Source organism: Anoplolepis gracilipes, chromosome 3, assembly GCF_047496725.1.
Source record: "Anoplolepis gracilipes chromosome 3, ASM4749672v1, whole genome shotgun sequence".
NCBI lineage: Eukaryota > Metazoa > Arthropoda > Insecta > Hymenoptera > Formicidae > Anoplolepis > Anoplolepis gracilipes.
This window is the reverse complement of record NC_132972.1, coordinates 7,482,202-7,497,217: the sequence shown is the minus strand read 5'-3', so window position 1 is coordinate 7,497,217 and position 15,016 is coordinate 7,482,202. Positions and strand designations below refer to the sequence as shown.

The window sequence follows — 15,016 nt, the reverse complement described above, 5'->3', positions numbered from 1 at the left end:
TTGATTTTAATAATTCCAGTCAAAGAATATAACATTTAACATAAATGCTCTTCTAATAAAATTTACCCGCTGTTTATAACAATCCAAATTCTTTTAAAACTCTTAAAGAAGAAATTTGCCGGCTGGATGGAAAATTTCTGATTACCTTGGATATTATACCACTCAATGGAATCATCGAAATTCAGATCTTTGATCCGTTTTTCCATAGTACCGAATCTGAGAAATTTTCTGCGAAAAAGAAACCAATTTATTAATAATATAATTTTCAGGTTGCATTGATATATTTTTTAAATTTATCTGTTCTATGAATTAAAGCAGACACTTAAGAAATTCGTAATAAAAAAACTTTTTTGATACTTGTTTATTCTTATAACAAATGACTAATGTAAAAGAAGGAAAATTGCATAAAGATATCAGTGAGAGAAATTAATATATATAATCGTGTTAAAACTCCTGTGTTTTCACTGTAGGCGTATTGAATTATATCAGAAGAAAATAAATCATATGAGTTTTATTTTTGCAAAATACATTGAAGTTAATAAATGTTATGAATATGTCCTTTGTTTGAAAATATGAATTAGTAAGTATACCATAAATTCATTCTATTTTTATTTTTTTATTAATACAAAATATAATATATAATATAAATATATATATACATATATATATATATATATATATATATATAATATATAACGTATATAATATATAATAATGAAATAATAATGAAATAATGTAATATATGTATAATACAATAATGAAATATAATATATAATAATAATATATAATAATAATATAATATATAATAACAAAAAAGGATTTATTTTACTAATTTATATTTTTACACACGAATGGTTGCATTCAAAAATATTTAATTTTTCCAGGATATTCCGCAAGAATAAAATTCATATAATTTTTCTTTTCAAACGTTATAATTTAATATAGTTATAGTGAAAACACAGGAGTCAGAATTGTAATTCGGTTTAAAAAAAAATCACAAAATCTTTACCACCGTATATAATACAATCAAATCTTAAGTATTCAAAATCACATTGACTGAAAAAGATCAAGGATCCTCGATAAAATCTAACAAAAATCCTTATTAATGCGTTTACTATTTTTTAAAATAATTTTTTAAGCTATTTTACTATGTTGACAATCGTATTGACATGTTTGATAATACATTCAGTCGAATTTACCAAGGTTAATTGTCGAATATACGATTCTTTTAGATGACATATTTATGATTATTATTATTATTATTATCTTTGCATGCCTATTTGTGATTAAAAGAAAAAAATGTTTTGAAACATCTGATATGTTTGTCGAGTTTCTCGTTCTGGTCAAGTCTTTTACTTTGACTAAAAAAATCTATTCTTTTGTCTATAGCCTTTTTACGTGGTGTTTATTTGTCTTTCCCATCCATCTGAAATAAACCACGTGTGATATTTTATCGCTTCGCCTTGCAGTAATCGCAACATTTTGTCGTCGACTCGCGTACCACTTTGGACCTATCGCGCAATTTAAATTCACCCTGTAAGCCCGTGTACATAATACTTTTACTGTAACACATTTGCGAAGACTGGGAGAACTTTGTATAACTCCAATACTTCGCTACATCCATGTTGCCATCTCATTATTTTGATACAAATTAGATTTGATTAATCAATTGTAAATACTAATTACTGCTCCTTTTCTTCACATAAAGTGGCAAATAAAAATTATTATTAACTTATTTATTTTGTAGTCGTGTCTTTACTTTTTCCCTGATCCCGGCTCGCTATTTGCGCACGTAGAGTGGCCCGTTACAAAAAAATTATTATATTATAGACATTATATTATAAACAATATATTATCTTATTTTATCTCACGATTAACGTTTTGTTTCAGTTCATTTATTCGTAAACATATAAATAGTACAAGTACAAAGTAACTACATTTAATTTTCCCGTAATCTAAAGTTTCTTACATATTTATAATAATTGTACATTACATATACAAATCGAAAAATGAAAAAGATTGAGCAAAATGTATTGTAGTTTAAAAAAATATAAGTAACAAGTTCAACTTTTTAACCAAAAAATCATATGTAATTTAGAATGTGTGTATATGTGAGTATTTTTAATAATTAATATATATATTTATAAGACACTAAGGCACATACTTTTTCTTTTATAAGTCATTTATGCTAATTATATTAAATTTATCGAATTTATGTACAATTTAATTTTCGTTGTTTCAAAATATTGCATACTCAGGGATTTTTCTTAATTTACAATATTCCTCTTACTATCCACTTATGCTAATTATATTAAATTTACCGGATTTATAATTTTATTCTCCATTATTTTAAGATATTGCATACTCATTGTCAGGTTTTTCTTATTTTACACTCAACACACATTCTAATGTATACAACAAAAAAAATTATTTATATCTTTCGAAGAAATTCAACTTTTTAAAAATCTATAGTTTTATAGCTAGTAAAAAAATATGAAACTTTCATGAACGACTTTTCAATTGCTTAAAAATGATCGCTGGAATAACATAGCCTAACATCTAAGTTTGAATATTATATGTGTGATCATTATGAAGATTTATACATATGCGACGACCGTGATCACTCATTTATAAATCGTCGTAAATCTAAATGTCATGACAGAATAAATTCATCAAAATCCATTTTTTAGCAAAAAACATTTAAGATGTTACGTATGTCAGAGATCATAATTAATTTAAGTTTGTTTAACTGTGCAACACGTTGCAATTCGCTGATTACATACTAAACAATACTGCACTGATTACATGCTAAACAACACATTATTATAAATCTCTTACAAAAATTAGTTGGCTTTTTAATCAATTGACGATCTATTTGTACATCATAAAAGTACTACTCGACATATTTCTAAATCTTGAAAACAATGTCAATAGGAATTATCTGTTTTAAGATTATCACAATATATTATAATAAACAATATAAACGGAGGAAAATATATATTCTTTAATTATATTGTTGCAGCAGTCACAAAACAATAATACTATGAATCGTAGAAGAATTACGTATAATCTCTTTATTGTCTACCAATCACTTGAACTTTCCCATAGGCCCCTTTGCAACCGGTATTATTTTCTAACAATTGTCGTTTAATAAGAGCGATCTGCTCTTGTGAGAGTGTTAGCCTGATATTTTTCGCTGTGTTTATAATACATTTTTCTAAAGCCTCTTCGCTCAAGGGTTCATAGGGAATAATTTTAATATCGAGATTTGCGTTGATAAAAGTATTTTTTATGGTGATTATACTTTTGTTTAAATCTATACTACGCGTTAAATCGTCATTCATCTGTTCGAAATTAAAAACAGCTAATATGGTAGTGTATCGATCGCCATATGACTTTTGTTGCGTTTTTACAAAGTTTACAAATTTATCCAACGATTGCTCTTCTCTCAAATTTTCCAAAACAAGTAATTCCGCGCGCGAAGAAAAGAAACGGTTACTTTTATTTCTTTCATGAAAATTCTTTCTTATAATTTCTACCGTATACGATTTACCGACACCCGTACCACCGACGATAGCTATTACTTTTAACAAAGGTGAATCTTGTTGAAGATACTCAGTCAAGGCTTCTATGGCTCGATTTTGGCCGAAAATCAGTTTATTCAATTCTACAACAGCAGTCGCAAAAGTATTACTGTGTTTATAATTTTGATCTTCACGTGAAGGTATCAAGGACAGAAATACGATTGTTAACAAAATTCCTACAAAACATATGGAAAAATATGTTCGAAATTTCGAACATTTCGAAGTACTTTTTGAACGAGTATCTTCTTTCTGATAGTTTCTCTGTTTCTTATCATTTTCATCGTTTCCATTCGTATAGTCTGGATTGTCTTCTTGAGTCTTTTTGAGGCTAGAAATTTTCCCGGCTTTTCGTCTCGTAAGAATCAGTTTTGCAATATTCTCGTCCCTTCTCGAAAGCTGAGATTCTAAATTAACGGCAGACATCAAAACATTTGTTTGTGCTTGCTTGATGACAGCGAACGGCAATGGTTGTTTAGACATCGATTTCGATTCGTTTGTATATTCCGCAGAATTCGTAGAATCCACATATTTTTCTATTTCCATAGCTTCTGCTTGATCGACTGTTTGTATAGGTGCGGATGTGGACGCTGTAGTATCATGAATATATTTTGTTAAATCGGGATATTTCTCTACTTCCATATATTCCACTTGATCGTTTACAAATGCAGAGATGGATGGCACATTATCGATCCTTGGATGCCAGAAATGCTTCGAGTCTTTGCTATTCTCGTGAAAGAGATGCTTCGTTTTTTCTATGCGTGATTGCATCTCCGATAATGTTGTCAGGCTACTAATTTTAAAATTAACGATACTTGATTAATGCCATTTGATATCTTATCTTTTTTCGATAATCGCACTTTTCAATTTTTTAATTGTCTCGCTATATTAAGCAAAAACAATTTTTTACTGTCTTAAATATATATATTTATAAATTTTATTGTATCTCAATACTGATAATAAATACAAATATTACTATTAATGTGTTAATGAATTTTTTGATTTACATTCTTATCTCAATCAATTATAGTCTGTCTCAAAGTTATTTTAATTAGAAAAATATCTTTGCTCGAAAATTATAATTTTTAAGTATACAATAAAATAATACGCGCCTTTACAATGTTATTCTAAACAATTCGTAATAATTCATACAAATTGTTAAAAGACCTTGAGACGAACAAATAAAATTTGATTAATAGTGATAAGTTTTTCCATACGATTTTAAACTCGTAATTTTAATCGAAGGATGTAATACCTAGTGTTAATATTCGGTAATGTTTGCTCGCTGTAATGTTTGTCCAATTTTGATTTTTCAAAAGCATTGGAAAAATGGACTCGACCAGGCGGAAAACTGAATGTCCTATTTAATCTAGGCTGCGGCAATTCCTGATCCGACTCGAAAGAATCATTGATATTTAGATCCTCGAGCTGCTTTTCCATAATATTGGATCTAAAAGATTTCCTGCACAAAAGAAATTGATCTGTTAATAACATAACCTTCAAGTTACAATGACATATGAGATACACTTTATTCCGTCCATCTCTGTTCTGCAAATCGGAGCATGCATACAAGAACCTGTTAGTCAAAGAATTTACCTGATATTTGTTCACTTTTATTGTAAATAATTAATGTAAATCTAATAAAAAAGGTTTGCAAATTGGGACATTAGTAAGAGAAATAAATATAAAATTGTGTTAAAACGTTTTCCAGCTAAAACTATATAAACACAAGTTTCTTATTATTTTAATTTTTAATATTATTCTCTAGACTTATTGTTAGATATTTATTTGTGTGATAATTGTTACGTTTAACATTTCAAATTTATTATTAATGAAAGAATTTTACTTTGAAAATTTTGCTAATTATTTACCTCTATGTTTTGAATTTTGTCTATTTTGTGAATTTTGACATAAATTGTAAAATATAAAAACTAAGCCAAAAATCGTTAAAAAATCTGCTATTTTTCACACGTCTCTTCCTTCTGTTTCAAAAACAACTGTATATTCTTGTTTTGCTCCGATTACCTACAGAAGATGCAAACAAAGCCGTCACGAGCCGTTAAGAATGATATTTCGGCCCTGAGGACGCCACGAGTTTGGACCCTTACCAGTACACAATGGTAACGAATTATAACATTTGTCGACGATCATATTGAAAAACACGCAGGTTCGAAGATTCCCGATAGAGATCCCTGATGGTACTAGACCAACGAAACTTCCCGTGGTGTTTACTGCTTTTTCTTCTTTTTTTTAACGCGATCTTTTTTGCCGTTTTGCTCACGACACATGCTTGACAACACGGTTGTCCGGTCGAGTTCGCTAATGGACCGGGTCCACGTGTTCCTCCTTTTTACAGCACTGGCTTGTAGTCATGTAGTCTGGTTCAATTCCGGGTGTTTCCAACATTTCAGGACAGTCTCAGTTCCTGCTCGGTTATCGACGAGCGAGGGCGAAGCGTTCTAGAGGCGACGCGCGCCGATTCCTTGTGATGTGACACGAGCGGTGATACAGCTGGAGACAATCAGCGGGAGTGCAAAAAGAGCCGAAGAGATGCGGTCGAACGGTGTTATCCTGAGGCATGTTTGTCTTCTGCTGATGGTGACGGTGGCGAGTGCGAGGATTCACAAACTGGACATACGGGTTGGTTGTGCTGGAAGTTCTTCTGAATGACACTTATCATTATTATTACTATTATTATTATTATTATCATTATCGCACATCAAATTGCGATTCAGGAAAAGAAAGCCCCGAAGCGTCCGCGTTCGTTGAATTGTTTCGACGGATCGGCGATTATGTCATGTAACGGAATAATCCAGTGAAAAATGAAAGGCAAAAAACGCCTACAATAGTTCATTGTGTGTATCGTACATTACGATCGTATGTACATAAGATGAAAAAAATAATATCGCGCGTAAATCGACCGTGGCAATGTCATTGCGCATGATGCGCAATGATTTCGGAGCACATCATATGTCACGCTACTTTACGTCATTTAAAAAGAGAAAATTATTGATTTTATCAATTCCTTATATTTATAATTAGCCACAACTAATTAGATACATATTTCTGAATAATTACGCTGAATATTTTTCGTGATAATGTTTGGAAAAATTATGTAACATGTATTAAGTACTCTCGTACTGACTCCGTTAAGAATTATAACATTAATTTGTAAAATTAACGGAAATATAATTATTTTAAAGAATTTTCTGAAATTTTGTAAAAACTCAAGAAACCGCGTGTAGTCTGTAAATCTATCTGTTCTTTTTCGAGTAACGATACTTTAATCCATGCTGTTCCACTTTGTTCTTTTTTCCGCACTTTGCCCGATGCATTCCTTTTCGTTTAAAGTATCGTTTATATTTCAGAAAGATAGAAGGCATTACATCACTCTGAGCACGTTCGGTTTCTACAAGGGTGGCATTTTAACCGTAAATCTCACGAATTTCAAGTTTGAGCCAGCAGATGCAGATAAAAAACTGACACCGGAAAATGCAAATAAAGCTGTGGTAAGTTATAAATAATAATAAATAATATAATAAATAATAAATAATATCATAAATAATAATATAATAATAATATAACAACATAACAATAAATAATAATATAATATGCGAGATACCAGCTCTAAATGCATTTTTAAATTACTTAAATTTATTACTTAATTAAATTTTTTAAATTATTATTTATTTTATTTTTTAATTTAATTATTTAAATATTTGTAAAAAACTTAGAGTTAATCTGTTTTTACAAAAATTTCGGAATAATGAGTAATTATGAAATAAGAAACAAGATAAAGTTAATCTTGATGTGGCTCTTTTTGGAGTAAAATATGTACTACATTATCATGTGCCAGAATCATATATTAATTTTGCAACACATATTCTCTGTAATTTTTATAACATATTTTCTATAATCATTATTTTTAAAATTAAATATTTTCATTATATTGTTAATATATTATATTGTTAATGTTTATTATAATAATAACAAAATAAAGATTTAAATATTATAAACTTCTATTATCAAGTCACAAATTAAGCATTGATTACAAAACAGCGTATATACGTCGCTCTGTCGACAGACACCTGTTTCTGTCTTCCGTACTTTGATAGTCCCGCCGAGAGCCACCCGCGTTTATAAATAAGCGCCCAGGATGCTTGGTATGTATATCATCGACTTGTTAGACTCGTGAATGAGCTGTTCACACATACTTTCAATATAGAAATATAAACTGACACATAAAGCATTGTGTATATCGTTATCTTAGCTTTAAAAACATTTATTTATATGTGTATATATACAATTAACACATTTTTTATAATTCCTTTTATATGAGAAAAGAGAAAAATTAATTTATTAAATAATTGATTAAAAAATATATATATATATTAAAATAATTTAAATATGTAAACAAATAATTAAATATATAAAATAATTTATTAAAATATTATTGTATATATAATATTGTAATATGTAAATTTATATTGTTACGTTAAAAATTTCTTATTTCGGTTACAGTTTGGATTCAGTTTAGGTCGAACGCTTATCGATGCTATCAATCCCTATGTGCACAATCATCTGGATGGATGCCTGTTACAAAATATTTCGAATCTCAGACCGGAGCAGAAGGATGATAGTTCCATTATATATTTTACCATGGACTTAAAGAATCTAACGTAAGTGATGCGACGTAATCGATAGCCTTAAAGTATTAGCGGATGAAAAATCAAGTAAATTAAGTAATTCGTAAATCATTGCAGGATGCAAGTAAACTGCAGTCGCAATGTACACGCGGCACATATTTATAGAGACTCCAATACGGTACTGATGTATCGAACAAAGAGGAGCTCGCTGTCGGCGAGATTTAGCGATACCGCGCTCTTCCCACGGAGAAAACGAAACACGTCGCACGGTGAGTCGTCGTGAATGCATTAAAAAAATAAAATCACACGTGAAGTTATTTCTATCTCATAGTGCGAGGGCGATTGCAAGGTGACATGGCTAACAAATATTGAAATGTCAATACTTCTTTTATTCATGTTTCATCGATTTTTATGGCGATCCGGTTGACATATTCCTACATGCAATGCGACCAGCGTTTATACTTATAACATTGCCTAATGTAATAAATCTCGCGTGCAGCGGTTGCAACATTTGGCATATGCTTAAAGACATGGTAATTATGCGAGGAGACATGCTGCGATAAAACAGAGATATTTCATTTAGTCTTCGCAAAATGCGCAAGAGTTACTTTAGACATGATTCGCTTTGAAAATTTCCGGTCTAAATAATATTACTATTGCTTTTTGCTATGAATAGAGTAATGAAATTTTGCCTAGGACAAATCCGAAAACGACATCTGGTTAATGTTATCAGCGATACATGTGGCATATCGAAAATAAACCATCACAGCATACGCCAGATATTTTCGACACTTCCTCACGGCCTAATATTAGAGATGTAATTCGACTGCAACGGATAGATGAACAGGTGTAAACTGGAGACTTGGCTTATGATCCTTCGCGATGCAAACATCGTTTGTCAAAAACGTAATCATTATTATCCTGAAAATTTTATTATAATAAACATTTATTATTTTATTAATTAACGAAAAAGATATCTCGATGCGATGTCGAAAGATCAGATAGCAAGATCAACGAATGATGCATAATGAAAAGAGAAACCTTTGTTATAGATCGCCACATCAATGTAACGTAATTATTTATCGTAAACGATATCGTATATCAAATGTTTGCGGACAAAACGTTAGTTAATGAATCAATGCTGTAAACTGATATAAGTGTGATTCGAAGAATTTTTAAGCGAATTAACCACGCATATTGCGGCGATTATTCACACAGACGGTTTTAACATAATGATTGATGAGCGACAGACCGGTCTCGAAGCGACCATCGTCGATCGAACATCGCCTGTAGATGAAAGACGCTATAATTAACGCGACTTGGCCCCGATTTTATAAATAACGCGAAACTCAGGTATTTTTGTGAAGGTTCAGTTAGGTAACTATCTTTTGCACTCGAGTATGCATCTATCGTCGGCTATATGTCGCTTGAATTGCGTATGTGAACCAGCATTGGCGTCGTCGAGAGCGAAACGATACATCGATCAACTTACCCAACAATAAAAAAATAAGATCGTAAACAAACCAAGTCTCTCGCTTACCTTAAAATCTTTTTGTACAGCAGTCGAGAAGTCCGTGGTGTTCGGCGATGTTTCGAGATTCGGATCGGAGAGTAACGCGTGTTCTCATCTGAGATTGCCGATGACGATGGAGACAACCTCGAAGGGCGAAAATTCGTACAACACGAGCTTTGTCATGTATGTGGCAAGCGAGGAAGAAGAGGGCCTATACAATCTCTATTTTCACAATTGTCAGAATTATGATAATTATATGGAACCGCTGCTGGTGGATTTCACGGTAAGATTCTGCAGATGATTGTTCTGGACGATTGTTGTCGTCAGTGCTGAAGAAATATTCCTCTCGTAGGTGGAAGTAGCGGAGATTAATAATGACAACTTCTTGAGCGCCGGCGAGATGCCCTTGCCAGCTTTGTACTTTACGATGGCGCTACTCTTCTTCTTGTCCGGCTGCTTTTGGGTGTTTATTCTTAACAAGAGCAAGTAAGTAAGGGAAACAGCAATATGAAATACAATGATAAGACATTAGTACGGAACAGAAGGTTAATGTTACTTTTGCAATACAGGCATTCTGTATTCAAAATCCACTATTTAATGGCGGTCCTGGTGTACCTGAAGTCTTTCTCATTGTTATTCCACGGTATAAATTACCACTTTATCCAGACCAAGGGTGAACACGTAGAAGCGTGGGCGATTTTATATTACATTACTCATCTCCTGAAAGGCGCCGTTCTCTTTATTACTATTGTACTTATCGGCACGGGATGGAACTTTATAAAGCACATACTTACAGACAAGGAAAAGAAACTCTTTATGTTGGTTATACCATTGCAGGTAAAAATATCAGTTTTTTATTCATATAATCTGTCTCTTTTTCAAACTTTTTTTTAAATTAAAAATATATAAAAATTGAAAAATATTTGTAAAGCCATATAATACATAATGGTTTTAAAGACATGTAATGACGTAATGGAACGCTTTCTCGCAGGTATTGGCAAATGTGGCTGAAATAATAATCGAGGAAAGCGACGTAGGCAATTTGCGTCGCGAAACTTCGCGAGATATGTTCATACTCGTTGATTTAGTCTGTTGCGGAGCAATTCTATTTCCGGTTGTGTGGAGTATCAGGCATTTAGAAGAGGCCGCCCGCACGAGCGATAAAGCGGCCATGAACTTACGCAAGCTCATGCTGTTCAAGCATTTTTACATTATGATAGTTTTCTATATATACTTCACCCGAATTATTATGTATATACTCAAGGTACGTGTTGCGTTTTGCAGCATTTATAATGATTCATATCGTGTATCGATTACGATCGCAATTTGGTGTTTTCATACAAATTATTCTTGCCTTTGCAGATCACCGTGCGCTTTGATTACCAATGGCTAGACGAAACGTTCCGAGAAATGGCGACCTACGCATTCTTTGTCCTGACAGGTTACAAATTTCGACCAGCATCCGCGAATCCGTATTTCACGGTGCCGAGCGATGACGTGGAACAGGATGAAGACGACAAAGTCGACGTCGTGTATGTATTAAATTAATTCGCCACAAATATTTAAAAAATTTTCTCATTTTTAAATTACTTCTAATTCAATTAATTAGTTTTATTTGATTTATTTAATTTCCTTTTAAAAAACATATGTCAAGTTAATACTTTTAATATTTTCACTGAATAAAAATACATAATAAACTCAACAATCTTTACGAATAATTGATATAGCTTTGTAACGTTCGTCATTTTTTTCTTTACTATAAATATTTCGTGGCAATGTTTTTTTCAGTATTTCCGGTGGTAACGGAATGAGCAGAGATTTCAGTAAAGTGAGTAAGGTGCCGAGGGCAGTTAGAACTTCGAAAGTTCCATCTACCGAGGAGGAGCGACATAATCTCTTCCACAGTACGGAATCTTCTCGCGAGTACGACTGAAAATAATGGAGATAAATTGTGATAGATCGTGTCACGTGACCAACGCGCCTGCGAATTTTCGAGGCTACAAATTGAAGTGACAATTATATAAAAGCGCAACAACAGTGTGAACGAAAAGGGAAATCAACGAGGGTGCGCGGCTCAGACTCAACCACTTTTCTATCCTCTCAGACTTGTTTTATATTTTTCGGGAAAAAAAAGGAAGAAAAAGATACTTGTTTGTATTCGCAAATCATTACGTCAGTGTGTTGAAAAAACGCAATAATGAAGCGGCTGGATAAAGTTTTACTTAATCGCAATCGAGATGTTTTATGCTTCTGGACTTCAAATTATTATATCACGTTTCATTGAACCGCCGATTTCTTGATCCTCTCCCGCTTTCGTTGTCTACCATTCAATCCGACATTAGTGAGACACTTCTTCCTTTAATTCTTTTCTTTTTTCCTTTTTAATGTAATAGATACTTTAAAGTAGGTAACTGCTCATCTTAATCACCTATAACGTTTCATGTTACAATATTACGGCTCCAACATGAAAACGCGAGCAGACGACAAGTACGCGCGTTCTTTTTGACGCGTCTCTTGCAGTTTTCCGTAGGCATTTAGAGAGACATTTCCATTCTCTTCTTTCCCATAACGCACGCTTGATTACCTTGGTAAAAGAATCTCATTTTGCTGACGGCGCGGGTACTTTTGTATCGTACTTCGTAATCTTACGTTTAGACAAGGACCGAACTGAACGGTGCAATAAGCTTATCTAATAATATGTATGTGTCCTTGCGATATACTGCACGCGATATTATCATATTAGATTTAATAGTGTCATTATTAATATTCAGTGACGGATCTATTGGTGAATTAAATTTAAGTTTTAGAGCCAAGAAATTCTCAGTGCATAAATATGTATCGTTTCTTGAGCTGTGATGTCTTTTCATTTCCTTCTTTTCTTTTGTTCAAGATTTATGTTAATATATATATATATATATATATATCATGTATTAATGTATTTATAATATATATTAACGCATATTTATTATATATATATCATATATATACATATATCTATTTAAGAAAATAATACATATATTAATATATATTTTTTTATATAAATAATTTTATTTTATTATATATAAAATTATTTCTTCTTAGAAGAGAGAGTCCTTAGAAATCTTAAAAAAATATATGTGGATCCGCAACTGATTTTATTATTAATTGATACTTATTATTATACAAGCGTTGTCGTTTCGCTGTCGTTACATCTAGGGCCATACTTACGGCTGCAAATTCCAAGAAATGTTGCCCCCGCGAAAAGGTAAATATGGTCCTAGTTACACCTGTTGCTACCAATAACTGTGTCGTATATATCGAATGGGACACAAAGAGTTGAACGAATAAAGCGGATATTTTTATGAAATTTTTATGTTTCACCTATATTTATTTCTTCCCTTCATCGTTACACGCATCATAAAAAATCGTACCATTACTTTGCGTGAAATATTAGACTTAATAAAAAGTTGAAAATTAATTTGTCCAAAAAAATTAAATTTGTTAAAAAATTAAATTTAATTTGTCCATTTTGCGAATGTAAACTTGAATTCATTCTGAACTTTTTTTTCTCTGATTTTATCATACACGCAATATATTGTATTTTTCATCTTCTTACACTTGAGGTATATTATTTATCTAAACCACCTAAATACGCGAGAAACATTTCGAAAAATGATAACTGTGCTTTTCGATGATCTCGTTTGCAAGAAGAATAAACGTGAGGCTCGATGAAGTGAAAGTTGCTCATTTCCTTGCTCGTTTCCGGTGGCGGATCGACAATAATCTATTGTAATAATACATTGTAAATCCTGAATAAAGATCGCCTTTCTTTAAGTTCTTTAAATTGATTTGAAGCGTAGTAAATTAAATTGGCAGCCGAGTGTTTAAACGATTTGGCTCACTCAATTTAACGTTTCGCGGTGAAACTGCGGCTGAAAAAGGCCGTGAGGTAATAAAATAGATTTAGAGCGACGTCGGTTCCTAGCGTCGTTCGTATACACGTAAGTTTTTATGATTGCTATAAACGTCGCCTGCGGTTTTGCATTGAAACGCGGACGGACGGATTGTCAGTTTCCCTGCGTAAACCGTGTATAAAAGCGAAAGTTAAAGAGATCCCGCGGGGGCCTCGCGCAGTTTCCACAGCACATGAAACATGGCAAGTACACATCTAGGGAAAGAAAAGAAAAATTTACCACACAATATATAGCTGATACAACTTTTATTAGAGTCGACGTCGTAACAATGCATGGGACTGATAAATATTTTACGTTCTGAATTCACGACTTAACTGTTTTTGTAAACTGTGTTCTGTCAGTCTACTTCGAAAGAAATATTACTCGCTAAAATATTACACTTGACATGTAATATTGCCACGTCATACTATAACAAGATATAGAAGATGTGACAGAGATTAATGGAAAAAATCGACAGGACGACATAATTAATTAAATAATAAATAATACAATACATTTTTAAACTAAATAAATAAAAATTAATATAACGAGATACTTGAAATTAAATTATGTAAGAAAGAAAAATATCTCGAATCTTATCGAAAAAATTTATCCATCTACCTTTTTCAATCTTCTTTCTATCTCCTAAGAGTCCAAGAATTGACAAATGTTTCTTATAGCTATTTATGAACAAGCAGCTCATTTTTTTTTGTTATATTCTACAATATACATTGAACTTAATTACATAGTATTATTCCTTAAAGTTAGCTACTATTGTATATTTTATATCCTCTTGTTACATTTTCATATTATCATTTGATACATACAATTGATTGAAAAAATATATTCAATACTTAATAATAATTTCACTTAATATAAATATCATCGAGATCATTGTGTATTCATATAATCGTGATGATTAATTTACAGATAAATAAGCGCCTTGATCGATTTGATGTTCTTAATAAAATCTCTATGCGATCATTACGATAAAGAAAACATTGATTCTACTGACAAGCTGCACTGGCAGCTTGCCATGTGTAGAAAGAACGTAGAAATCTGTTTTCGTGGGCTCGCTGATTCGTCGACCCCATGCCGGGACATACGTATTCTTAAGAGTCCTACTCCCCCGTGGAACAAACGCACAATTCACCCCGTTACGGTCGAAGTAGCCCTATGCCACTCCTGAGAATCTTTTCGTGCGCCGATGATGTCGAGCACGAATTCGTGCTTGTTACGTTCTGTTCCAACGTGATAAATATCATTTATTTATGACACTCGAACTCGTTACAGCACTTAGCACTTAGGGTCGATTACAAGGATCTCTTTTATTTTCTAGGGATT

The 15,016-nt window shown here is 32.0% G+C and overlaps 2 protein-coding genes across 6 annotated transcripts; one reads left to right on the top strand and one right to left on the bottom strand.

The window, feature by feature from the left end:
- Positions 1 to 1,034: 1,034 nt before the first annotated feature.
- LOC140663866 (uncharacterized) lies at positions 1,035 to 5,861 on the bottom strand. Of its 4 annotated transcripts, none has more exons than XM_072888390.1 (3): positions 5,690 to 5,861; positions 4,837 to 5,043; positions 1,035 to 4,371 (listed from the first exon to the last, which is right to left on the bottom strand). In XM_072888390.1, exons 2-3 carry the CDS (start codon positions 5,019 to 5,021, stop codon positions 3,075 to 3,077), a joined length of 1,482 nt encoding a protein of 493 aa, XP_072744491.1. In that variant the 5' UTR covers positions 5,022 to 5,043; positions 5,690 to 5,861; the 3' UTR covers positions 1,035 to 3,074. The 4 variants fall into 4 exon arrangements, with proteins under 4 accessions (XP_072744491.1, XP_072744490.1, XP_072744488.1 ...); XM_072888389.1 differs by lacking the exon at positions 5,690 to 5,861 and adding an exon at positions 5,178 to 5,295 and having other exon boundaries at positions 1,037 to 4,374; XM_072888387.1 differs by having other exon boundaries at positions 1,038 to 4,374.
- Positions 5,862 to 5,997: 136 nt separating this feature from the next.
- Positions 5,998 to 13,086, top strand: LOC140663865 (protein GPR107). Of its 2 annotated transcripts, none has more exons than XM_072888386.1 (10): positions 5,998 to 6,221; positions 6,950 to 7,090; positions 8,103 to 8,260; positions 8,345 to 8,496; positions 9,791 to 10,023; positions 10,093 to 10,226; positions 10,310 to 10,577; positions 10,732 to 11,004; positions 11,103 to 11,272; positions 11,529 to 13,086. In XM_072888386.1, exons 1-10 carry the CDS (start codon positions 6,132 to 6,134, stop codon positions 11,671 to 11,673), a joined length of 1,764 nt encoding a protein of 587 aa, XP_072744487.1. In that variant the 5' UTR covers positions 5,998 to 6,131; the 3' UTR covers positions 11,674 to 13,086. The 2 variants fall into 2 exon arrangements, with proteins under 2 accessions (XP_072744487.1, XP_072744485.1); XM_072888384.1 differs by having other exon boundaries at positions 9,788 to 10,023.
- Positions 13,087 to 15,016: the final 1,930 nt, after the last annotated feature.

Coding starts and splice junctions, on each gene's coding strand:
- LOC140663865 (XM_072888384.1), top strand. CDS start 6,132: ATGCGGTCGAACGGTGTTATCCTGAGGCATGTTTGTCTTCTGCTGATG. Junction 10,578..10,731: donor TGTTGGTTATACCATTGCAG/GTAAAAATATCA, acceptor GCTTTCTCGCAG/GTATTGGCAAATGTGGCTGA. Junction 11,273..11,528: donor GACGACAAAGTCGACGTCGT/GTATGTATTAAA, acceptor TGTTTTTTTCAG/TATTTCCGGTGGTAACGGAA.
- LOC140663866 (XM_072888387.1), bottom strand. CDS start 5,021: ATGGAAAAGCAGCTCGAGGATCTAAATATCAATGATTCTTTCGAGTCG. Junction 4,375..4,836: donor TTACCGAATATTAACACTAG/GTATTACATCCT, acceptor TTTTAAAATTAG/TAGCCTGACAACATTATCGG.